Genomic DNA, 26,783 nt, shown 5'->3' on the forward strand with positions numbered 1-26,783 from the left:
CGGGACAACCATGGTCATCCCCTGTGTGAGTGGGCAGGGCAATGGTTCTGTCTCTGGGAATAAATATAATCAAGACTACTTTCCTACAAATCTGGTAACTAGAGCTTGAAGTGTGGCAGATGAACCCATCTAAATCCATTCTAAGAGGCTTTGGTTGAGTATGCCTCCTTGAGGATAAAGGTCAGATTTCAAACTCTGACAATGAAGGTTTGGAAGATTTATTTACAGTTCATCTCCTGTACTGGAAAAATCTCTCCAAGTATAAATCCTATAGGGGTACCCAGATACCTGAGTTAGTTAAGCATCTGACTCTTGGTTTCTGCTCAGGTCATTTTCTCAGGGGTTGTGAGAGCTAGCCCCTTGCAGGGCTCCATGATTGAAGATTTTCTCCTTCTGCCCTTCCCCCTACTCTCATGATCTCTCTCTCTCGCTCTCTCTCTTTCTCTCAAATAAATAAATAAATCTTAGAAAAGTACAAATCCTGTAGATGATGAGGCAGGAATTTCTTGGTTGGTAACATAAGGCATCAATAAGCTACTTGCCTTACCACATTTGCCACAAATTTAGCTTTCCCTTATTTCCCTTAATTGCTATATTTTGATATTGCTATAGAAACAGATGGGAAGAGGAGAAAAGAGGAGAAAAGAGAAGTAGTTTGAAAGTGAGATTATGAAGGAGTGAAGGCTTTTCAATTTTTAGTTTTAGGAACTTCCATTAGGTGTGTATTTGTGGAAGATCATTGATGATCAGGAAGTTTTTTTGTTTTGTCTTTTGTTTTTTTGTTTTTTTTTTTTTTTTTTTTTCTTTTTCTATAAGTTCTGTTTGGCTGAGATTTCTCTGAAAGTGCATGTATTTAGGAATCTAAAGCTCAGGGGAAAAATTTCATTTCCTAAGTTAGATTAAAAGTAAAATAAAATCCAGGGTTTTGTGACTTTAAATACTATCTCTATGCTGATGATTCACTAATTTGCATTTACACTACAGACCTCATCCTTGATTGGCAGATTTGTACACTCAAGTACTTGCTTGATACTTTCCTTTATATATCTAAAGATATCTTTATATTTAATAAATGACTTTTTTTCCCTTTCAAAAGGTGGTGGATATTATGGAGGGCACATAATGCATGGAGTACTGGGTGTGGTGCATAAACAATGAATTCTGGAACACTGAAAAGAAATTAAAAAAATAAAAATTAAAAAATAATAAGTTATTGTGCATAAAGAATGAACTCTGGAATAATGAAAAGAAATTTAAAAATAAGTTTAATATACTGGAAACCTGTGTGTGTATAAATTCACAACTTAATATAAGATATTTTTTAAATTTATAATTAGGCACTGTTCGAAAGGACAGTTATATAAACTAGACATATAGTCCCTCCAGGTGGATCTGTTTAAAATCTAATTTTTTTTTTAATCTAGTAGAGATGATTAGCCTAAAGTATTTCTGTCAGATTACAATTTTCTTTTTGATACATGTTAAATGTTCTTTTTGATTCTTTCTAGGCAACTTTACTAAATAATTTATTCTCAGAATAGGCTTGTAAAACAGTTTGAAAACACTTAGTATTCAGGTACCTGAATAGTTAGTTGGGTGACTGCCTTCAGCTCCGGACATGATCCTGGAGTCCCGGAATTAAATTCCGCATCGGGCTCCCAAGTCCATGGAGAGTGTACTTCTCTCTTGGACCTTCTCCCCTCTCATGATCTCTCTCACTATATCTCTCTCAAATAAATATTTTTTTAAAATAAAGACATAGTATTCAGTCCACTTAAACTGTACATGACTTCAACTGGAAGATCTTTTGGGGCATAATTAAGCAGTCTTGGTAAAAAAATAAAAAAAATAAAAAAAATCCTGAAACACAAGATTCCTGAAACATCTGAGCCTAGGCTGTTTCACATTTACATAAAGAAGTGTGGTTATGCTAGAATAGTGATAATTTTTAAATGTTAATTATTTTCATTTAGTTTCTTATAAGGCATAATTGATACTGTAGTGTGTGTACTCAGAAGACAGCAAAGATGATGAATTCCAGAGTAACTGTACTGAGTCGTCTTGGGTCAAATTGAGGAAAACTAGGCTGATGCGGTTTAGTGCAAGCTGTGACCCTTGGCTGGGCTCATGATGTGGTATCCACTCAGCCACTTCAACTATTTGTTGCTTTGAGGTGTCAGGGCAATTATCTATCTTTCTTTCTCTTTCTTTCTTTCTTCTTTGTTTCTTTCTTTCTTTCTTTCTTTCTTTCTTTCTTTCTTTCTTTCTTTCTTTTTTCTTTCAAGACTTTATTTATTTATTTGACAGAGGGAGACACAGCAAGTGAGGGAACACAAGAAGAGGGAGTGGAAGAGGGAGAAATGGGCTTCCCGTGGAGCAGGGAGCCTGATGTGGGGCTCGATTCTGGACCCTGGGATCATGATCTGAGCTGAAATCAGGTGCTTAATGACTGAGCCACCCAGGCACTCTGGGCAATTACCTTTCTTTAGTGTTGTGTGAATTACATATTTACATTCATGGTGAAAATTCACATTTCATTACTGCTGGGTTTTGCTATCAAATCTGTTGAAATTCCTTCACGAGACAGTCATGTTGGGAAAGCTTTCCTGGGAGCAGGTGTTCATAGGAACATCAGTTTGAGCTCAGAGGTGGTGTATTGTTGATTCTTTAAATTTTGAAGAGCAGCAGACAACAGTATCCTCTCATCACTCCATGTGTGTCCAACATAGGCAATATAGGCAACATCTGCGTATGGCTGTAGCATGCCTTCATCAGTCCACTTCTTTTCTTTTCTTTCTTTTCTTTTCTTTTTGCTTTCTTTTCTTTTTTCCCTTTCTTTTCTCTTCTTTCTTTCTTTTTTTTTTTAAGATTTTATTTATTTATTTGAGGGAGAGAGAGCACATAAAAAGGGGAAGTGGAATAAGGAGAAGCAGTCTCCCTGCTGATCAGGAAGCTTAAATCAGGGCTCAATCCCAGGACTCATGACCAGAATGAAAGGCAAATGCTTAACTAACTAAGCTATCCATGTGCCCCCACTCCTTCCTTCCTTCCTTTCTTTCTTTCTTTCTTTCTTTCTTTCTTTCTTTCTTTCTTTCTTTCTTTTCTTTTTTTTTTAAGGTTTTATTTATTTATGTGGGAGAGAGGTGGAGAGTGAGCACAAGCAGAGGGGGAAGGGCAGAGAAAGGGGGTAGGTAGACTCCTCCCTGAGCAGGGCTTGAAGCACAGAGGATGTAAGAGCTGTGAGATGGTTCCAGCATATTCTGTACAATCAGTCTGTTAGAGGTATCACAATGGTAAAAATCATGTCTGCCAGAATCCCAGCAACAGTGGAGTTCACTGGGAAATAAGGCCCATGCCATCTGTGAATAGTACTAAACTTGTAGTAGGCATGGTGTTACAGGGGAAGAGGTGCAGGGATGGCCCCTTATTTCCCTTCCAGGTCCTAAACTCCCGGTGTCTCCAGGACCCCTCCTCAGGAACCACCACCAGGCTGAGCACCCCCACTGGCCTCATCCCAGCCTGGGAGACCAGCAGTGACTGATTGTTGTTGCAATCAAACACCTGTGGCCTTCCCCAGAAAATTCCATCGTTCTAGCTTCCCAGGCCAAAAACATGGAAGTCCAGAAAAATTGATAATATGTCAGTCCACTCCAAAAATGTTAGAAAAACATTTGTTTACCTTCAAAATATATCAGAATATGATCACTTTTACCACCAAGTCTCCTTCTATCTTGTTATGATCTGCCATAATCTCTCACTTAATTCACTTAAATCATAGTCACAAACTCAGAATTGTTCTTCCCTCCACTCTTGCTCCGTTAAGTCTATTTTCAGCACAGCTCACTTATCTGCTTGAAATCCTTGAGTGATTCAATTTTGCTCAGAAAAAAGGACCAAATTCTTACAATGATTTGAACTTCTATTGCCCCTTTGGCTTCTTCTGGCACTTCATACTTGTTCCCTTAGCTGCAGACATACTGGCTTCATTTCTTGCAATTTCTTGGACATCAGGCAGACTTCCCCTACTTAATATATGGGTGTGTGTCCAATAGTGTCATCTACTTATGACATTATTCTAATCTCTCCTCATTGAGGCCTTCCTTATGCTTATTTAATATTAAATTCTTATTAGCATGCCTGATCTTTGTATTCTTTCTTGACTTTTTTTTTTTTTTAAGTTTTTTCTTCTTTTTTCCTTTCAGAGAGGTAGTGGGGTTGGGCAAAGGGAGAGAGATAGAGAAAAATCTTAAGTAGGCTCCATGCCCCTTGTTGTTTCTGTATATTGTCTCTATTCCTTTCCAGTCTATGTTACTTCTGGGCTCTTTCTTCACACAAAGGATCCCCTTTAATATTTCTTGAAGGGCTGGTTTAGTGTCACAAATTCTTTTAGTTTCTGTTTGTCTTGAAAGCTCTTTATCTCTCCTTCTATTTTCTTCTCCTTCTATGACAGCCTTGTTGGACAAAATATTATTTGTTGCATAGATTTTCATTTAGCACCCTGAATATATCATGCCAGTCCTTTCTGGCCTGCCAGGTATCTGTGGATAGGTCTGCTGCCAGTCTATTAAGTTTCTACCCATGTAAAGAACTCCTGTCCTGAGCTGATTTCAGGACTTTTGATTTGTCTCTGAAATTTGCAAACTTTACTTCTATATAGCGAGGTGTTGACCTATTTTTATTGATTTTGAGGGGGTTCTCTTTCTCTTCTGGACTTGAATGTTTGTTTCCTTCCCCATATTAGGAACGTCCTAACATATACCATGCTCCTAAATACCTAGTGCCCCTCTTTTACTTTCCTCTTCTTCTGGGATCCCAACTATTCTAATATTGTTTTGCTTTATGGCATCACTTTTCTCTAGAAAATTTCCCTTATGATTCAGTAGTTGTTTATCCCTCTTTTTCTCAGTTTCTTATTATCACTTTGTCTTTTATATCACTGATTCTCTCTTCTGCTTCATTTATACTGGCAGCTAGAGATGCCATTTTTTAATTGCATCTCATTAATAGACTTTTTTTATTTTGACCTGACTAGACTTTAGTTCTTTTTTTCTCCATAAAGGGATAATCTAGTGTCTTCTCTCTTTTTTTTTAAGCTCAGCTAATATCTTTTTTTAAGATTTTATTTTTATTTGACAGAGACAAAGGCAATGAGAGAGGGAATACAAGCAGAGGGAGTGGGAAAGGGAGAAGCAGGCTTCCTGCTGAGAAGGGAGCCCAATGTGGGGCTCAATTCCAGGGCCCTAGGATCATGACCTGAGCCAAAAGCAGACACTTAATGACTGGGCCACCCAGGAATCCCCCAGCTAGTATATTTGTAATCATTATTCTGAACCCTACTTCCAACATCCTACTTATGTCCATACTGATCTGGTTACTGTGTCATTATTCCCTCTTGTTCTCTTGGGTGAGTTCTTCCATTTTGTCATTCTGTCCAGAGAAGAATTGTTGAATCAAAGAACAAAATACTAACATAACCTAGATACTAAAATACTAAATAACCATAGGTTACTAACATAACCTATGCTATAACATAGCATAACCTCAGAAAAAAATGTACACTAAACTAATCAGAAGAGACAGAAATTGGAAATGAAAGAGAGAGAGAGAAACAGAAAGAGGAGGAAAAGAGAAAAAAATAGAATTAAATAGTTGAACAGAACAAAGCAATACACTAGATCCTGGGTGTATTTTCATTTGTTTGTTAGAAGAAACTATATCCCCAAATTGTCTAGAAAGAAAAATTTACATATATACAAAAATAAAATTAAATACAAGGAAATGATAAAGTGTACCTAAGGAAAGGAACATTGGAAAATACTTTAAAAAAAAAGTTCTGATAAAACAAGAAATTAGTTGAAAAGGAAAAAAAAAATCAAAAGAATAAAGAATCATGAGAAAATTCCACAAATCTCATATACATTTTCCCATAGCACAGGGTTTTTTAAGTTCTTGTTGAACAATAAACTTGATGTTAGCTGGATATTCCTGCTGGTCTTCTGGGGGGAGGTCATGTTATGCTGAGTCTCAGGTGTCTTTGTCTAGGGTGGAATTGCACCGACTTTGCCAGGGGGTTTGGCTCAGTTTAAGTGACACCAGATTGCTCTATGTGGGTTTTGTTCCATGAAAGCTTTCCCCACTGCTATGGAAGATGAGAATGAAAATGGCATCAGCCTGATCTCCTTCTCTGGAGAGGAAAATTCTTGCTTTTCGCCCTTTAGATAGCCCTCAGAGAAGAGGACTCAGTAATTCTGGTCTTCCTGGTTTCAGTCCACATTCTGTGTTCACCTAGTCTGTGACCAAGAATTTCTATCTCAGGCACACAACACCATTTCTAGTGTCCAAAGATTATGGACTTTTGCAGGAGGCACCAGTGCTGTTGCTACCAGGGAGGGGGGAGGGGAAATCTCTCCATGGTTCTCCCACTTGCTGGGCCCCTGACAGGAGACTGGACACCAGAATGTGCTGCAGTTTGCAGTTTATGGCAACACTGAGCAGAAAGCTGGGGCCTGGATTAATTGTTTGCCACTACCTGGGAACTTTGCAACAGTAAAGCTTCCCCATTCTTTTTGTGACCCTGGTGATCCTGAGACCACAGTGTCCCACCTGGAATTCTGCCCCACTTCATCCCCTGAGCACCTTTCAGGAAAAAATTCTAAAGGTTTTAATTTTGTGCTCTGTTGCTTTTACCATTGTCTAGCACCCAGCTTCCTGAGGCTCCCTCTTCCCAGGGTTATCTTCCCATAGATTGCCTTGGATTTATGTCTCTGCAGCTCCTACCCTGAAACACGCTGTCACTTTTTCATTTGTAGAATTGTAACAGTTCTTTTCTCGGGTGTCTGGGTGATTTTGCAGGTGTTCAGAATGATTTGGTAGCTATCTAGTTTATTTCCAGGGACTAGATGAAATTAGGGTCCCCTACTCCTCCACCATCTTAACTCTTTCTCCAGTCTGCAGCTTTATAGACGTGGTCAGAGTAGTCTTCATGGAGGACATAACATTTGAATAGATAGTTGAAAAAGGGGAGTATGTCACCCATGTGGATATATATGGCAGAAATGTGTTGGAGGGTTTGAATCCAGTGAGATGGGAAAACAAAGAATATTAGATGAGGTCAGAGAGGGGTTGGTGAGTCCAGATCATGCAGATCCTTGTCGGTTACATTTAATGACTTCATTTTTGATGAAAACAACAGTGGGGTACCGCTGGATAACATTGATCAGAAGAGAGATAAGACTTGGTGCAGGGCATCAAAGTGGATAATGGGTGAAACAGGTGAAAGGTTTGAGAATACACCAGTCATGGCAAGCACTGAGTAATCTATACAATTGTTCAATAAAAAAATAAGGTGCATTTTATTGTACTTAAACTATAACAACTTCATTTTAAAATAGAATAAAATGTAAAAGAATTTCCATTTCCACTTTCTTTACCTTCTTTCCTTACTTACTGACTTAATGACTTCAGAATATTTTAGAATATAGTTTCCACTGTAATAATTTATATTTATAGTACTATTAAGATGGATAATAATTATTACATCTACAGCAATATTTTCTAGAATAGGAAGCAGAGAGAAGTTAAGAAACTTGCCTAAAGTCACAGAGACATAAATCATGAAACTAGAATTGAATGTTGTCCCCTTCATTGAAACATACTAGGGCTAAGAGCTTTGTGTTTATTTAGAAAAGACTGCACATAAAGAGCATGGTCTTTGGGACCTTTTAATAGTCTATACTTCAGAGTGATTTTAAAGGTGTTCTTTTCCCTCAGAGCATGGACGTGAGTGGAACAGTTGGTAACTGAAATGAGCAGGGTCCCTTTGGGAGACTAAGAGGAGAAAAGGACTCTGAGGACATAATCTCCCTGTTGACAGGTTTGTCCAGGATTCCTTGGCACCACGGTTCGCTGTGATTCTGCACTGCTTGAGCTAAGTAGTTTATAGAGCAAATCCTTTAGGGTTGGGTGGGAGGGACAGAGTCCTTATCCCTCCAGAGACTGGGTATTTGTGAACCTCTCTGAAGTCTCTATAACTATCTGATGGAGGAAGAAGAAATGTTTCATCCATGTGTTCTGCCAGGAAATTGTTCTGGGGTAATATAGTTGGCTTTAGAGATGTTTCTATCATAGAATAGTGGGGATATTTCCTTTTTATGCTATAAAGTTCTAAAAGTAGCAGTAGCAAACTTTCTGCTGATATTACAGACCCTTCAGAGAAGTTTGACTCAAGCCTTCTAGGAAAGACTGGCTACTGTGAAGTATCTTCTCTCCCCAAAGATCCTGCAGTGGAAAGCTGAGTAGATGTACTTGAGGTACAGTTTACATGTTGTAAACACACTGCACATGATTCATCTTCAAAATAAATCAGAATTGCAAGAGCAAAAACTATGAGCTCTCCAACAGACCTCATCTCTTTCTGTATAAGAAATAAGAAATAAGGTAAGTTTTCAAGCCCAACTAAAGTATGTTTTTTTTCTTGCCTTTCATTAGGGACTGGGTATTTCTGGCCATTGCCATTATTTTGTCCTGTCTCCTGAAAAGCATGAAGTTCCAGAAATACATTTCTCTCAGTGATGAGAAGATTATGATGTGTCAGGGTTCCCAGCTTCCAGTGGCCTCTGCTTGATGTAGCACTGTCTCTGGAGTGATTCTTATTGAATTGAGTCCATTGAAGGGCCAGAGGTATAGTCTCCTCTGTTGGTGGATTTCTTATTTGCAATGTTGAAGGTATACTGACCACATGCATTTGGCATGCAGAGATACTGTTGATACCATGAGTCTATGATACAATGATCTTGGTTGTTCTGATATCAATGATACTGTTGACTGCCCAAACCCACTGTCACCTACGAATTATATTCTTTCTGGTTTTGGAGTAAAGAATGATATATGGAGAGGACAAATGAGAAGCAAACTCTCTAGCAAAGTCCTAAGAAGAAGCACTCCTTAGCAAGATTCTTTGCCCAGCCTTGCACTGGGGCTTTATATTTAAATATAAATATAAATATAAATATAAATATAAATTATGGTCTATTTTTTTGACATATCCCGAATTTTCCATCCATTTGATAGTCAAGACATGTACTTGACATTCCAATGGTTTTCTTCCTTACCTATTTATGGTTTCTGCCTTTATACTGACTCCTCCATTATGGTTTTAGTCTGATGATTTGCAGGGCATTGGAGGGTGGAGTGTATAAGAGGGATAAGTTGCCATGGAGTTGCCATGGAGCACAAAAGCTACAGATATGATACTTGTTTTTTTGTTTTTTGTTTTTGTTTTTTTTTTTTTACTGCTCTCTGCTAAACTGCCTGTCAGCTTAGCCTCAATTGCACAAAATAGAGCAGTGTCAACTTGTCTTACGAGATATAAAGTCAAATGAACAATTATATGAAAGCAAAAGGAAATAAGGCTATAATTAAGGGCTGCATGATTCATTACACACATACACACACACATACATTTTACCAGTGGAAGGTCCTTAGTAAGAAAGTGGTTTGGGAAAACACGGAAAGCTTTATGAAGAGACTGTATCAGAAGCTGGTACTCTGCGCAGTGTAACGAAGGAGAGTGGAGGTTGTTTCAGAGGAGATCATTTAAGCACTAAGAAATATTGAAAATTTGGTGAATGAAATGGTGTGGGCATATTTACAGGGGACAACAAGTTTCAGGTGTGGCTGGAGTATACATGCCCAGAGGCACTGGGAGGAAAAGTGATAAGGAAGATGGTGGCACAGTGTTTGAGGGCCTCGGAAGTCATGGTGAATGTTTTAGCCATTGCAATTGAAAATCACAGAAGCTATTTATCATATTTTTGATCCATCATATTTTATAAATGATTACTTTTCCTTTTCAAGCTATAGGAAGGAGGTAAAAAGAGAGAGAGAGGAGAGAAGGAGGAGAAAAGGGAATATCTAACATTGTGTCTTTTCTTTCTGTTTAGAAACTTAGAAAACCCACTTCATGAATTCTAGAATTGGCCATTTATAATACTCACGTTTATGAAATACCAACCTGCTTTTGTGGTGTTTATGATCTAATGTTGCTCACAATGAAAACTCGCATAGATTTCTCAGTGTGTTCTTTTTTTTTTTTCTTACACAAAACAATGTAAGACATTTTATTTAGAATTTAACAAATACTAGACATTGTGTGAAAATAATTATTATTTTCTGTGTTTTGGGAATCTGAGATGACCCTGCTTTTAGGGCAGCGAAAACACTCTGTATGATATTATAATGATGGATGTATGTCACTAACATTTTTCCAATTCCACAGAATGTACCACACCAAGAGTGATCCCTGGGGTAAACACTGGCCTCTGGGTGGTGGTGATGTGTCATGGTTAAATGATCAGTTGTGACAAATGTGCCATTTTGGTGGGAGATGCTGATAATGGCAGGGGGTGATATCTGTGTGGGGGCAGGGACTATATAAGGACTCTGTACCTTCTTAGGCTTTGCAGTGAATCTAACACTGCTTTAAAAAGAAGAGTTTTGACAGCAATAACAATAAAAAAAGAAAAAAGCAACAACAGAATGGTCTTATTAACACTGAGGGCTCCTGTGGGTGTTTGCTACCCATCCGGCCCCAGCGACAGCTGAGAGTAAGCATTTCTGATCCTTCACTATGAGGGGATGTGACAATTCTGAAGCCACCACAGATTCATTTTGTTGGGAATATAGCAAATGCACTTATATGGTTTCCCCTGAGTTTCTCAGTTCAGGGGATACAAAGATGGATGTCTTCAGTGCAACTCATATATCTTGAAGGATGTAGGTACTTCATTACAGATAAGCTCAAAGTCCAATGGGACTACATTTAGGACAAAAAAAAAAAGATGACTAAATTTTCTTTTATTTTTTTAAAATATTTTATTTATTTATTTGACACAGAGAGAGAGAGATCACAAGTAGGCAGAGCAGCAGGCAGAGACAGAGGGGAAGCAGGCTCCCTGCTGAGCAGAGAGCCAGATGTGGGGCTGGAGCCCAGGATCCTGAGATCATGACCTGAGCTGAAGGCAGAAGCTTTAACCCACTGAGCCACCCAGGCACCTTGACTAAATTTTATTAAACAACTTAATGATTTTACAGGGGACTTGAGTGACTCAAGAGGTTAAGTGGCTGGCTTTTGGTCGGGTTTTAAACTCAGGTTCCTGGAATCCAGCCCTGTGTGGGACTTCCTCCTTTCTGCCTGTTGCTCCTTCTACTTGAGCTCTCTCTCTCTTTCTCTGTGTGTCAAATAAATAAATCAAATATTTGAAAAAAATATGAGTAATTTTGTTCTTAGGTACTGAATAAATCTTAATAAAATCAGCTCCCATATTTGTATGTCTCCAAATTTTATATTTAACCTCAAAAGTATATTCAAACTTCATAACCTGGCTTTCATGGCCTTTGGCTGGAGGAAAACCTGATTTTCCAAGTTCTTCCACAATGACTTTAGAATATGTCTAGAGGTTTATATTGACCTCTTTGGCTTATCATCTCTACTAATACTTAGATTTGATTTTTTTCATCTCAAATACTCTCTCCCTCTGTTTTTCATATCATACCTTTGGATCACAAACTCTTTACAACTAAGGGCCTATTTTATTTCTACTTACTTCTCATCATGGACCCCACATAATGAAGCTGTTATATGCCTTTTCTCTGTTTTTTTTTTTTTTTTTTTTAATTTCTTCAAGGCATTTGGAGACATCATTATGAGGTTCTTATCACCATAAGCCAATTGGCATGATCAACAGTAACGATATTATTTCAGCCAGCCAGCAAAGGAAATTTGTGTGTAAAACTGTTGTGCAGCTCTATTGCAGGTAAATGAACAAGGTAGATTAACAACTTTGCAAGTCAATATCAATAATCATAATGGAGAATTGATATGAATAATCATAGTTCAAGTAACCATTTCAGTTGCAGGGAGTACAGACCTGCATCTCCCATGCTTTGTGCACACTGAATTATTTAGCCTCCACAGAAACCCTACAGAGTAGGTTATTTCACTCTTAATGTTTGCAGGTGAAGAAAGCGAAACACAGAGATATCAAGGGACTTGTTAAACGTTGCACCATAGTGGACAGTTGGGTGGGGTATGAATCTAGGCTGTCTAGCTTCAGTCATCATGCACTAGGTGCTAACAGAGGAGCCCACCTACCTCTCTGCTCTTCTTTACAATACCTGCATCTCAGGGAATCTGGTTTAGAACCTGTCTTCTTCAGTTAAAGTTTACATAATTATGAATTTTTTACTACCAATCTATCCTTTGGGAATTTGTACTCTTCTAAAGCAGATGGTTTGTATTTTTCTAATACCAATCACAAAGTGCCTTACATAATGAATAATTCCATCTACATTGATTTTAAAACTCATATTAGAGAATTTCAATCAGGTGAGCATTTTATCCATTCTTTACAATAACTTCATTGTGATATAATTGTGATTCAATATTTAAATAAAATTTAATTATAAAATTATGAGAGAAAAACATAGATAGTACATTTTTAAAATGTGTTGAAAAGAGACTGAATTGAAATGGAGAAATTGACAACTTGGACTATATGAAAAAAAAGAAAATCAGAAAATCAGAAAATCAGAAAAGGTAAAACTTTAATAGTAAAAGAGGCAGAGCCTGGGACTTACATAGTACTTACTTATTATGCAACTATTATGCAATATTATGTAATTAAGTTCTTACATATGCACGACTCCAAATATCTTACTTATTACTTACTTCTTATGAGCCAGATTTTTTTTTCTCATTTTATCTGAAAAGGTACCATGATCATGTTTAAAATTGCTTTTTCAAGGCAGTTAATATTGGAGGTGGTATTTGAACTCAAGGCATCTATTCTAGCAACTCTGTTCTTGGCCAAGAATGTAATTATTTTCCTAGATTAATACCTATTCCAGATAAAATATCAAGATTGCAAAATATAAACTGACAAAAGGTAAAAGATTCTCAGAATAGCAGTATTTTTGTACAAAATATAGTAAAAATATAAAACGTGGTTTGCGATAAGTATATGCACTTAATAAAATAAAATTTTTCCAAAATCTTAACCAAGTGCTAAAATAAGATAATGTCACAAAGTAATAGTTCTGTTTGTCTGGATGTTCATCAGCTATTCTACAAAATCATCAACCTTGAAATATTGGCCATACTTGTATATAGAAAACAGTTGTAGAGATACACATGCAAGGATACTGATAGAATGTTTCTAAAAGGGCACATCAAAAAGCAAAAGGGGTTATATCTGTAGAGTAGGATGATAGACTCAATAATTTGGAGACATATTTTAATTTTCTTCTCTTATTCTTCTGTATACTTGGAAGAATTAATGATAGTCATGAATTATTCTGCAATTTAAAAATGGCTAATAAATAGACACAAAATACTGAAAAACATTTTAGTAATTATCAATAGCAATGATAATTTCTAGAGTGTGGGATAATATCATGTTTTCATATATCAATTATTTGAAATTGTTACTTGTGAGAGTATAAATTGGCAGTAGTATCAATATCCCAATGGACAAAGAGTCAAATAAATGTCACTTAGAAAAGTTAACACAATGTCACATAATTAAATAAACAAACTATGGGGAGTATAGTAATATGAGAAGAACTGTATAATAATTTCAAATCAAAATCAGAACAGAAAATGATATACGATTTCAATGAGAAACTACATATGCTAAGAGCAAGAACATGAAATAGAAAAATCAGAGAGTACTAGATTAGAATTATGAAATATTTTTCAAATGAAATTTCTAAAAGAATTACCCTGGGGAATTCAGGGTAAAAAGAAACAGATAGAAGTCAAAACACTAGATTAGATGATAAACTATATTAGATTATAGGCATTGTTAGGAATTTTATACCATATTGAATTCATATGCAGAGATTCTCCATGTTCTTGAGTTCAGTTTAAAAGTATAGTAAAGAGGGTAAATGGGAGTTTTCTTCAGTTTTGACAACCTTAAAGTTTTACAGACATTTTTACATAACAACCATCATGAAGTTGACATTGAACACAAGAGATGTAAGCAAAAGATTCTCAAAATAGATTTTTGTAAAGCATGTTTCATCCAAGATACTGACAGGGTCAGAGATGAAGGAGTCAAGAACCCACACATGAGGGAACTGAATTGAAAATATTTTCTTCAGGAAGGATTCTACAACAATATCAGTACTTAATTATATTGGAATGGTGTTTTTCATATTTCAAAGCATGTAAATAAAAAAAAGAAAAAAACATAATGCATGAACTATATGTGTGTATATGTCATGTAATTTTGTTTTAACCATGGGGAAACTTAGCATAAGGTAGGACCAGTATTTGACTCCGTTTTTCATATGAAAGATACATTTCAAGGCATTTAAGTAGCTTGGTCAAGAAAAGTACAAGTTCTTCCATGTTCAATCTTGGTAGGAATCAAAATTAAAAAAAAAATAAATTTTATTCTTCAAATGCAAAGGTTTTGTTGCAATGCAGTTAGTTTCTGAATCTATAGATGGATCTGGGAAAGGCTTGGACTTCTCCAGATTTACAGAAATTTATAAAGGATTAAAGGCAGTTGGAGGTAACATAACATGGAACAAAAAGAAGGAATTCCTTGGTCAGCCCACTAGTCTTCCCATGATGTCGCGTCTTTTCTTCTTTTTGCAGATTAAACCCTTGTCAAGTGAACCTTACCTGCAGCCACTAGTATGGTGATGAATAGCAGTGTGACTGAATTCATTCTGTTTGGGTTGACACAGGATGCAGGAAAGCAGAAAGCAATATTTGCGGTCTTCTTGATGTTTTACCTTGCCACACTGTTGGGGAACTTTCTCATTGTAGTGACTATTAAAACAAGCAGGACCCTTGGTAGTCCTATGTACTTCTTCCTATTCTATCTGTCCTTTGCTGATGCCTGCTTCTCTACAACCACAGCCCCCAGATTGATTGTGGATGCCATTTCTCAGAAAAAGACCATTTCCTACAATGAGTGCATGACTCAGGTCTTTGCAGCCCACTTCTTTGGGTGCATGGAAATCTTTGTGCTCATCCTCATGGCTTTTGATCGCTATGTAGCCATTTGTAAGCCCTTGCGATACACAACCATCATGAGCCGCCAAGTCTGCTGTGTACTGGTGATTCTGAGCTGGGTGGGATCCTGTATCCACTCTTCAGCACAACTTTTCCTGGTTTTGAGATTGCCTTTCTGTGGCCCCAATGTGATTGACCACTATTTCTGTGACTTGCAGCCCTTGTTGAAACTTGCTTGCATGGACACTTATGCAATAAACTTGTTAGTTGTTTCCAACAGTGGAGCCATATGCATGGTGAGTTTCATAATTCTACTTATCTCCTACGTTGTCATCTTGTACTCTCTGAGAAACCACAGTGCAGAAGGAAGGCGAAAAGCTCTTTCCACCTGCACCTCCCATTTTATTGTGGTTGTCCTATTTTTTGGTCCATGCATATTCATATACACACGCCCAGCAACCACGTTTCCAATAGACAAGATGGTGGCTGTGTTTTACACAATTGGGACACCCTTGCTCAACCCTCTGATCTATACACTGAGGAATGCGGAAGTGAAAAATGCCATGAAAAAGTTATGGTGTAGCTAAGTATGATTCTGTTGATACATGATATTCAGGGATTCTATTGTATATTTCTTTAACTTGGTATTTTCCTAGCTTGGTTTTGGTTCTTGGACAGGAAAGATAAAATATTCCCCCTGTGGAAAAAAGAAATAATAAATTTAAATTACACTAATATTTTGTATATTTAATTATGTTAATATTAATAAATATTAACACATATATACTTATATTCTGTTATTATGAGAGTACTGCATGAGATAAGGATTACCTATAGTCCAGAACCATCTTGAGAAACCTATGAGGGCCCTTAGTTGAATGCTATTGATAACGGGTCATATTCACACAATGAGTTAGCTTCCTATACAAATTTGTTTTCAGAAAACAAAGTACTGACTAGTGAAAGAATGGTCGTATGTGTGCACATACCAATTCTTTTTCCATATTTTATTCTACTGTTTCTGAATGTGGTCATAAGAGCTAATCCATATGGAACTGGAATTTAGAGAGTGGAAGTTGCCATCTTGAGAATGTGGGATTTGGAGAAGGTATTCTGAGAAAATTCTGCTCTGGAATCTTTACCTGAGCTTTCCTCACTGGGGAATCTACATGGATGGACTCTCAAACTCCAGTCAAAGCTAGAAATCTCAGTGAAAACCTGGACTGCCACTGGAGAACCTCTAAACATTCCGTGAAGGGTGAGAGAAAAAGAATCTCATACTTGGCAATGATTGGCGAATCGGCCATCAGCTGCCTTCTGGTCGGATCCTTCCCATTACTCTTCACAAGGGAGAAGGGAGATGCAGTGCATGTGTTTGGCAGCAGAAATATGCAGAAGAGAGGATAAAGGGTACAAAGGATACTAGAAAATCATGCACAGTGAAGACCAAGAAAAAATAAAAGGAAAGTGGGGACTTTATCCAAGCTGGAGAAAGCACCATTGGCTTCTTGTTTTTTGAGAATCACTTGTGGGTATATGAACATTTGAAGGGGGAAAAAATGAAGTTTCAGAGTATCTCTTTATTATTGACCTAGTGTAGCTTTGTTTTCTTGGCTGCCACATTTGTTTGGGTATCAGGAAAAAACACATTTTTTTTTTTCTTAGTTCTTAATAGTTTCTGCAAAGTAAAAATTCAGATTCCTTGGGAAAACCCAGGATTAGAAAATATGTTTCTTCACTTTTCAAGTTTGGTCTTTTGGTTTTATATATATAAGAATGTTTTAAAAATTATATTTTTGGTTTTAAAGATAACCTACTTGATATGTGTGATATACACCTACCACTACAACTACATCATAATCTCATAATTGAACATTATCATGTGATGCTCTTTCAGTAGTTGAGCTTATAATTCCCATCCAGTTAATGTCAGTATTACTTTACTTGATAGAGGCTAATGATAAAAGAATACAATGAACTTCACAAGTATGTGAATAATTTCTGCCAATGGAAGACAAAATGTTATCCTGTGCCACCAAAGATTCCCAGAATTTCACATAGTAAGGGGTAGCAAAATAAATATTTAAGTCTCAAAAAGGATGTTGGTCAGCGAATAACTGAGGATATTTGAGAAACATTGATTTACACTCACATAAAATATCCATTGTTAAGGACAAAAGTTTGTGTAATTAAACCTTATCTGTAAATGGAGAAGGCTTCCGAAGTAAATTGGATGGAGATTGACTTTAGAAAGTAGTCATGAAGAAAGGGGAAAAGGAATCACTCCATGTATTGGAATAGAAAAAAAAAAAAGGAAAAGAAGTCTTAAATTAATCATTGATGGGTCAAGGAAAAAATTATAAAATGACTTTCTCAAAGATGCAAGGGAACTCTCATAAAATGTTTCTGTGATTTCAGTGATGAAGGGAGCTAATTATTTTAGCTCCCCTCATCTCTATGTTCAGGTTGAGGCTTGTTGTACAGACAAGTAAGTATCTCAGGATCCAGGACAGAATCATCACCAGGGTGTTAGAGACAACAAGGATAGTGTTAGGGCAATTTTCCTGTGAGTTACTTCAAATAGCTAGACAACGGTGGGGTTCTGTTGGACCTTCGCAGGTAACAGCCAGTTACAAAGGTTCTGTAGGGTTCTACAGAGATCTGTCACCCTATCTTTCCTTCAGCCCATGATTCAGAAAGAGAGGATCCCAAGGTAGAATGATGGTGTTTGAGCAAAGTAGAATTCAGTTAAGGAATTTAGTAATGTTTTATGCCCTAAATGTCCTTTGAACCTCTAGGCTGTGCTGCAGTATAAAAAATACCTAAAGGGCACCTGGCTGACTCAGTGGGTTAAAACCTCTGCCTTCTGCTCAGGTCATGATCCCAGGATCCTGGGAGCAAACCCTGCATTGGGCTTTCTGCTCAGCAGGGTGCGTGCTTCCTCCTCTCTCTTTCTGCCTGCCTCTGCCTACTTATGATCTCTTCCTGTCAAATAAATAAATAGGGTGCCTGAGTGGCTCAGTGGGTTAAGCCGCTGCCTTTGGCTCAGGTCATGATCTCAGGGTCCTGGGATCGAGTCCCACATCAGGCTCTCTGCTCAGCAGGGAGCCTGCTTCCTTCTCTCTCTCTCTGCCTGCCTCTCTGCCTACTTGTGATCTCTGCCTGTCAAATAAATAAATAAAATCTTTAAAAAATAAATAAATAAATAAAAAAAATATTTTTTAAAAAAACACTAAAATAAATAAATAAATAAATTTCGATGAGGAAAGGTTTTTTTTTTAAATACCAGAAATTCCAGCAAAGTTCCTGAGATTGTATTTTTTATGGGTGAAGCACCTCACCCTGAAACAATGACTTTTGTAAAACAACATCAAAAGATTTCTTGGTCTTCCAAACCTGGATTGTGTCCTTACTCTTGAAACATAGGTGGAAACACCAATTACAGTTTGTGATTTGACCATGGGAGGGGGTTGGAATCTATTTCAAAGAGAAGGAATTGATAGCCAACAGGCAGAGAGCAAACCCAAAGCATCTACACCAGATTTTGATTCCTATGCTTTGCCCATTTTCACAACTGCTTCTTCAGGTACCCATGGCATCATGTTGGAGGCCACTGCACGGTTGGAGTCAAGGACAAAACCAGGCCCTGACTTGTGTCTCCTTCAAAGTCCGGACACCTTGACAGGTTAAGGACGGGAAAGTTGAGTGCACTGAGAAAGGGTCTGTGTTATGTGTTGTGCACTCACCTACGTGACTTCCCACACACTCTCCCTACCATAGGGAACAATGTGGCCAGGGTCCTGAGTTCTTAGTTAGTCCTTGTTGTTCTGTACCTCTCATAACCCACTCCCTGGTTGATTGTCTTGCTCATGGCTTTAGCCGAAACTACCTGGTATCAAGAGGCTTGCTTGTAGTTAATGTAAACTTGTTATAGAAACTTGTGGTCATCTGGCTATGTACTAATGTATTGCTCCTATTCTGGTCTGCCTTATAAATGATTGTAAAACTTGGAATAAAATTGGCACTGTTGGACAACATCTTCAGTGTCCCTCCTGACCCCATCTCTTTGTCTCTTAATTTCTTTTCACCATCCTCTTAGCCCTCACAGTTTTCCTGGTTGATTCGTCACTCTGGCCGCGACAGCATCAGATTCTCCCATGGTGGCCTCTTGTCCATATGGTTACATTGTGCAAATTAGAGAAGTGTGCTTTGTCCTCAAGACACTTTACTTCCAGATAGCAGAAAATTGTCATGATACATTTACTCCTCTACAAGACCTTTCACTGCCATCTCTCAAAGCACTGCTATAGCCCAGGGATGAATACCACCTGGTCATGGTGGATAATCTTTTTAATGTGCTGTTGGATCCTATTTGCTAGGATCTTGTTGAGAATCTTAGCATCCATATTCATCAGTGATATTGGTCTGAAATTCTCCTTTTTGGTAGGGTCTTTGCCTGGTTTGGGGATCAGGATAATGCTGGCTTCATAGAAAGAGTCAGGAAGTTTTCCTTCTGCTTCAATTTTTTGAAACAGCTTCAGGAGAATAGGTGTTATTTCTTCTTTGAAAGTTTGGTAGAATTCCCCAGGGAATCCATCAGGTCCTGGGCTCTTGTTTTTGGGAGCATTTTGATCACTGATTCAATCTCGTTACTAGATATAGGTCTATTCAGGTTGTCGATTTCTTCCTGGTTCAATTTTGGGAGATTATAGTTTTCCTGGAATGCAACCATTTCATCTAGGTTGCTAAGCTTATTGGCATATAACTATTGATAATAACTTCTGATGATTGTTTCTACTTACTTGGTGTTAGTTGTGATCTCTCCCTTTTCATTCATAATTTTATGAATTTGGGCTTTCTCTCTTTTCTTTTGGATTAGTGTGGCCAATGGTTTATCAACTTATTGATTCTTTCAAAAAAACAGCTTCTAGTTTCATTGATACATTCTACTGTATCTCTGGTTTCTACCTCATTGATATCAGCTCTAATCTTGATGATTTCCCTTCTTATGTGTGGAGTTGGTTTGATTTGTTGTTGATTCTCCAGTTCTTTAAGGTGTAGAGACAGCTGCTGTATTCTGGATTTTTCAATTTTTTTGAGGGAGGCTTGGATGGCTATGTATTTCCTCCTTAGGACCGCCTTTGCTATATCCCATAGGTTTTGGACCAAAGCGGCTTCATTCTCATTGGTTTCCATGAATTGTTTCAGTTATTCTTTGATTTCCTGGTTGATCCAAGCATTCTTAAGCAGGGTGGACTTCAGCTTCCAGGTGTTTGAGTTCCTTCTGAACTTTTCCTTGTGATGGAGCTCCAGTTTCAAAGCATTGTGATCTGAGAATATGCATGGAATAATCTCAGTCTTTTGGTATGGGTTGAGTCCTTATTTGTGACCCAGTATGTGGTCTATTCTGGAGAAGGTTCCGTGTGCACTTGAGAAGAATGAGTATTCTGTTGTTTTAGGGTGGAATGTTCTGTATATATCTATGAGGTCCATCTGGTCCAATGTGTCATTCAATGCTCTTGTTTCTTTATTGATTTTCTGCTTCAATGATCTATTTCTTTTTTTTTTTTTAATTTTATTTATTTGACAGATCACAAGTAGGCAGAGAGGCAGGCAGAGAGAGAGGAGGAAGCATGATCCCTGGGATCATGACCTGAGCAGAAGGCAGAGGCTTTAACCCACTGAGCCAACCAGGCGCCCCGATCTGTCTATTTCTGAGAGAGGCGTGTTAAGATCTCCTACGATTAGTGTATTCATATCAATATGACTCTTTATCTTGATTAACCATTTTCTTAAGTAATTGGCTGCTCCCATATTGAGAGCATAGATATTTATAATTGTTAGATCATCTTGGTGGATAGTCCCTTTAAGGATTATCTAGTGTCCTTCTATATCTCTGACTACAGTCTTTAGTTTAAAATCTAATTTATCTGATATGAGAATTGCTACCCCAGCCTTCTTTTGAGGCCCATTGGCATGAAAGATGCTTCTCCATCCCTTCACTTTCAGTCTGGTTGTATCTTTAGGTTCAAAATGGGTCTCTTGTATACAACATATGGATGGGTCCTGTGGTTTTATCCAATCTGCAACCCTGTGCCATTTTATGTGTGCATTTAGGCCATTCACATTGAAAGTGATTATTGATAGATATATTTTTATTGACATTGAGTTACCTTTGAAGTCTTTTTTTTCTGTAGATTGTCTCTATATTTCTGTTCAATGCTATTCTTTTTTTAAATTAATTTATTTATTTTCAGAAAAACAGTATTCATTATTTTTTCACCACACCCAGTGCCCCATGCAATCCGTGCCCCCTATAATACCCACCACTTGATACCCCAACCTCCCACCCCCCCTGCCACTTCAAACCCCTCAGATTATTTTTCAGAGTTCATAGTCTCTCATTATTCAACTCCCCTTCCAATTTACCCCAACTCCCTTCTCCTCTCTAACACCCCTTGTCCTCCATGATATTTGTTATGCTCCACAAATAAGTGAAACCATATGATAAATGACTCTCTCTGCTTGACTTATTTCACTCAACATAATCTCTTCCAGTACCGTCCATGTTGCTACAAAAGTTGGGTATTCGTCCTTTCTGATGGAGGCATAATACTCCATAGTGTATATGGACCACATCTTCCTTATCCATTCGTCCCTTGGAGGGCATCTTGGTTCTTTCCATAGTTTGGCGACCATGGCCATTGCTGCTATAAACATTGGGGTACAGATGGCCCTTCTTTTCACGACATCTGTATCCTTGGGGTAAATACCCAGGAGTTCAATTGCAGGGTCATAGGGATGCTCTATTTTTAATTTCTTGAGGAATCTCCACACTGTTCTCCAAAGAGGCTGCACCAACTTGTATTCCCACCAACAGTGTAAGAGGTTTCCCCTTTCTTCACATCCTCTCCAACACATGTTGTTTCCTGTTTTGTTAATTTTGGCCATTCTAAATGGTGTAAGGTGATATCTCAATGTGGTTTTAATTTGAAACTCCCTGAGGGCTAATGATAATGAACATTTTTTCATGTGTCTGATGGCCATTTGTATGTCTTGATTGGAGAAGTGTCTGTTCATATCTTCTGCGCATTTTTTGATGTGTTTGCCTGTTTCGTGTGTGTTGAGTTTGAGGAGTTCATTATAGATCCTGGATATCAACCTTTTGTCTGTACTGTCATTTGCAAATATCTTCTCCCATTCCATGGGTTGCCTCTTTGTTTTTTTGACTGTTGCCTTTCCTGTGCAGAAGCTTTTGATTTTGATGAAGTCCCAAAAGTTTATTTTCTCTTTTGTTTCCTTTGCCTTTGGAGACATATCTTGGAAGAAGTTGCTGTGGCTGATATCGAAGAGTTTACTGCTTATGTTCTCCTCTAGGATTCTGATGGATTCCTGTTTCACATTGAGGTCTTTTTTCCATTTTGAGTTTATTTTTGTGTACGGTGTAAAAGAATGATCCAGTTTCATTCTTCTACATGTAGCTGCCCAGTTTTCCCAGCACCATTTATTGAAGAGACTGTCATTTTTCCACTGTATATTTTTTCCTGTTTTGTCGAAGATTAATTGACCATAGAGTTGAGGGCACATATCTGGGCTCTCTACTCTGTTCCACTGGTCTATGTGTCTGTTTTTATGCCAGTACCATGCTCTCTTGGTGATCAAAGCTTGGTAATAAAGCTTGAAACCAGGTAACGTGATGCCCCCAGCTTTATTTTTGTTTTTCAACATTTCCTTAGCAATTCAGGGTCTCTTCTGATTCCATACAAATTTTTGGATTATTTGCTCCAGATCTTTGAAGAATACCAGTGGGATTTTGATCGGAATGACATTAAAAGTATAGATTGCTCTAGGCAGTATAGACATTTTAACAATGTTTATTCTTCCAATCCAAGAGCATGGAATGGTCTTCCATCTTTTTGTGTCTTCTTCAATTTCTTTCATGAGTGTTCTGTAATTCATCAAGTACAGATCCTTTACCTCTTGGTTCGGTTTATTCCCAGGTATCTTATGGTTCTTGGTGCTATAGTAAATGGAATCGATTCTCTAATTTCCCTTTCTGTATTTTCATTGTTAGTGTATAAGAAAGCTATTATTAGGATTTTTCCTCTTTTATAGAGCCCCCCTTAATATTTCCTGCAGTTTCAGCTTGGTGGTTGCATAATCTTTTAAGCCTTGCTGGTCTTGGAAACTCTTTATCTCTCCATCTATTTTGAATGTTAGTCTTGCTGGATAAAGTATTCTTGGCTGCATGTTCTTCTCATTCAGTGCCCTGAATATATCTTGCCAGCCTTTTTTGGCTTGCCAGGTCTCTGTGGACTGGTCTGCTGTTATTCTGATGGGCTTTCCTCTGTAAATAAGGAGCCTCTTTGCCCTAGCGACTTTCAAGAGATTATACCTACAATTATATTTCCTCAATTTGACTATCAGGTGTCGTGACATTTTTTTTGGAATGTATAATCTTGGGTGGAGACCTTTCGGCCTCTAGTACATGAATGCTGGTTCCATTCGTGAGATTAGGAAAATTTTCATGAAGGACTTGTTTCACTATATCTTCTAGACTTCTTTCTTTCTCCTCCCCTTCAGGGATTTCAATAATTCCAAAGCACTGCTATAATAAATATATAAATCTTGGATATCCACATGTCAATGGTGAATCCTTAGATGTGGACCCCTTTGCATGCAAGGGTGTGGCAGCCTTGGATGTCCCCATTAGACGGAATTAATTCTTAATCATGCATTCTATACTATGACATGGAAGATTCTGTCCTTAGGTGATGTTGTCCAAAACACTTTCGAATAACGTTTACTTTTATCTCTCCTTACATCAATGTCAAGTCCCTCAGCAAAATCTATTGTATCTACTTTCATAATATACTGACCTCTACCCCTACCATCACAGTCCAAATCACCATCATTTTTTGGTTAAATGGTAGCAATAACCTTCTAACAAATCTGCTTCTACTCTTGCTCCTTTATGAACCATTCTCTGGACAGAAGCCAGAATTGTCCTCTTACAATGATCTTCAAGGTCCTGTAAGATATGTCATCAACCACTCTTTATTCATTCCAATACTGTTAAGCTAGCCTCCTTTGATCAGTGGTACCAACCATGCTCTCTCCTCAAGGACTTTTCAATTGATGGTTTCTCTATCTGGAAACTTCTTTCCTTGGATATCTTTGTGGGTCTTTCCACATTCATTAAAGTTTGGCTTTTGCCATCCCTTCTCAAAGAATTCTTCTCTGATTACCTTACAGAAAATAATCCTACTCAGGGACCATGTATCATTTACCCTGCTTTATTGTTCTCCTAGCAGGTATTATAATTTGACATAATGTATAATTCCTTTTCTATTTGCTATTTTCTGTCTCTACTTACTAGAATATAAGCTTTAGGAAAGTAGAGACTTTATCTGCTTTTTTTTTTTTTTTTCCACAGTGTTAGTTATATAGTAGACTATAAGTATTTTGAGGTGAACTTATAAGTGAATGGCTAAATAAGCCATAAAATTACATTGCATTAAATAATCCTCCCCTACATCACACACACACACAGAAAGGCACACACACTCAAACACCAGGACCAGATTGATAAATCTTGTTTGGCAGGTTGGTTTCATTGTGGTTGAAAAGGATACTCATATTAGCTAAATCTGGCTGGGATTAGAATTGGGAATCTAATAAGAAAAAAAAATTCAATAACATATTTGGTTTCTATTTGACTTTAAAGAAACTTTTTAAAATTTCTTACAAATTGATTAAGCAGAAACAAACCTCCAACAAAATAAAACAGAAAAACCCATGGTGAAAGTACACAGAGGACAAGAATATCTGGATCTTTAGAAGTCTTCTCTTTATCTTATTTAGTTTACCTCTCCAAAATATAATGCTCTCTTGTCTTACCCAAAGGCAAAATAATTTTTAAAAATGTGAAACCATAACTCTCAAAAAATATAAAATGAACACATGACAAACGTTTTATTTAGTTCATTCATTACTCAGGAAACTGGTAAGATTATACTCAGCCTAAAGGAAACTTCAAAATACCATCTTTGCATTATTCAATCAGGAATGTGTAATTAATTTACAAATAAATGTTAAACTGGCTTGATCCCTAATGGTCAGGGAAATCAATCAAAAAAAAAAAAAAACCAGCATATACATTTCTATGGACCAGAATTGTTAGCATTATTATCAGTTTTATAAACTTAAATAGTTGGAAAATAGCTCAAGACAAATAAAGGCATAAATTCCATAGAATCATCTAATCCCAAAGAGAGTGCCATAGATGACACATAGGCTTCAACTGAAGATGTCCAGTAATCTTAATGTTACATTTATTTCTTAACAATATTTTTTCCTGACAAAAGTTAATTTTATTTAGTAGCTCTACATCAAAAGATGTATAGGTGTTTTATAAATATAAGCTGCCAGTTATGGGTCATGGGGAAGAATAATAGTGCATAGGGAATAGAGTCCATAATGTTTTGATAGCCTTATATGGTAACAGTTGGTATCTACATTTGCAGTGAGTGTAGCATAGAGGTTCAGATCACTATGCTGTGTACCTGAAGCTAATGTAACATTGGGTGTCAACTATATTTCAATATAAAATGAAACAAAATTCAAAACAAAAAAAAAATTTATAAGGAGAGAGAACTATTTCCTCATGTATTTTTATTTTTCTACAAGGAAAGAATACAAATTTTCTGTATCCATTGGAGTCTTGAAACAGCATACTTAAAATGAGAGATTTAGAAGAGTTTAATTATGTCTACTTACCAGCATGTAGGTAGGGATACAGGAAACCAATAAGGGATGGTGGAGCCATTACCGCTGTTAGCCTTGAGAGAAGAAAGAGAAGGAGTGATCACAGGAAACCAGAAATTTCATCCCAAAGTGTTCTGGCTCATTTGTCACCCACTGGCTGACAGACTATAGGAGGGAACCAGGATAGTAAAGGCCCTGATATCCTTTTCTTCCCACCTGTTGCGTTCAGCTGGTACCACATGTTGGCCAGAAGTAAGAGAGATCTTGTGGAAGGGGACCAGAGAAAACAGCCACCCAGGATGTACACATTGAGAATAGATCTGAAGGGGTAGGAAGAATACATCTCGTACCTGTTCCAACAGTGTATTCCACTTTTTCTCCCATGTAAGAGAGTAAACACTTTCATTTGGGGAGTTAGGAATAAAAAGAGAACACATGAAAAGTAAGTAAGGAGTCTTCCAACTGATTTATTTATATAGCACTTGTTGAACACCACTATCGGTCAGACACTGACTGAACCAAGTACTGGGGATAAAGAGGCAAACAGGACAGATACAGATCTACTATGCAACTTATTTGAATAGTTTTAAATGAGGAAAAAAGGGCATTGAAGAAGACACAAAAAGATGGAATACCATTCCATGTTCATGGACTGGAAAAAAATATTGTTAAAATGTATATACTGCCTAGAGCAAGCTATACTTTCAATGCCATTCCAATCAAAATTCTACTGGCATTTTTCAAAGAGCTGGAGCAAGCACTCCTAAATTTTGTATGGAATCAGAAGAGACCCTGAATTGCTAAGGAAATGTTGGAAAAGAAAAAAATGGGGGCATCACGTTGCCTGATATCAAGCTTTACTACAAAGCTATAATCACCAAGAGAGCATGGTACTGGCAAAAAAAAAAAAAAAAACAGGCACATAGATCAGTGGAACAGAGAGGAGAGCCGAGATATGGACCCTCAACTCTATGGCCAAATAATATTC

General features: G+C 37.4%; 1 protein-coding gene across 1 annotated transcript; it reads left to right on the forward strand.

Annotated features, from left to right (window-relative positions):
• Window positions 1-14,706: 14,706 nt before the first annotated feature.
• LOC309872983 (olfactory receptor 4C11-like) lies at window positions 14,707-15,615 on the forward strand (the record flags this gene model as incomplete). Its single annotated transcript, XM_082747954.1, has 1 exon — window positions 14,707-15,615. The coding sequence occupies one exon, from the start codon at window positions 14,707-14,709 to the stop codon at window positions 15,613-15,615; it is 909 nt and encodes a 302-aa protein (XP_082604080.1).
• Between the last annotated feature and the right edge of the window lie 11,168 nt (window positions 15,616-26,783).

Source organism: Mustela nivalis (assembly GCF_964662115.1).
Source record: "Mustela nivalis genome assembly, chromosome: 9".
Lineage (NCBI taxonomy): Eukaryota > Metazoa > Chordata > Mammalia > Carnivora > Mustelidae > Mustela > Mustela nivalis.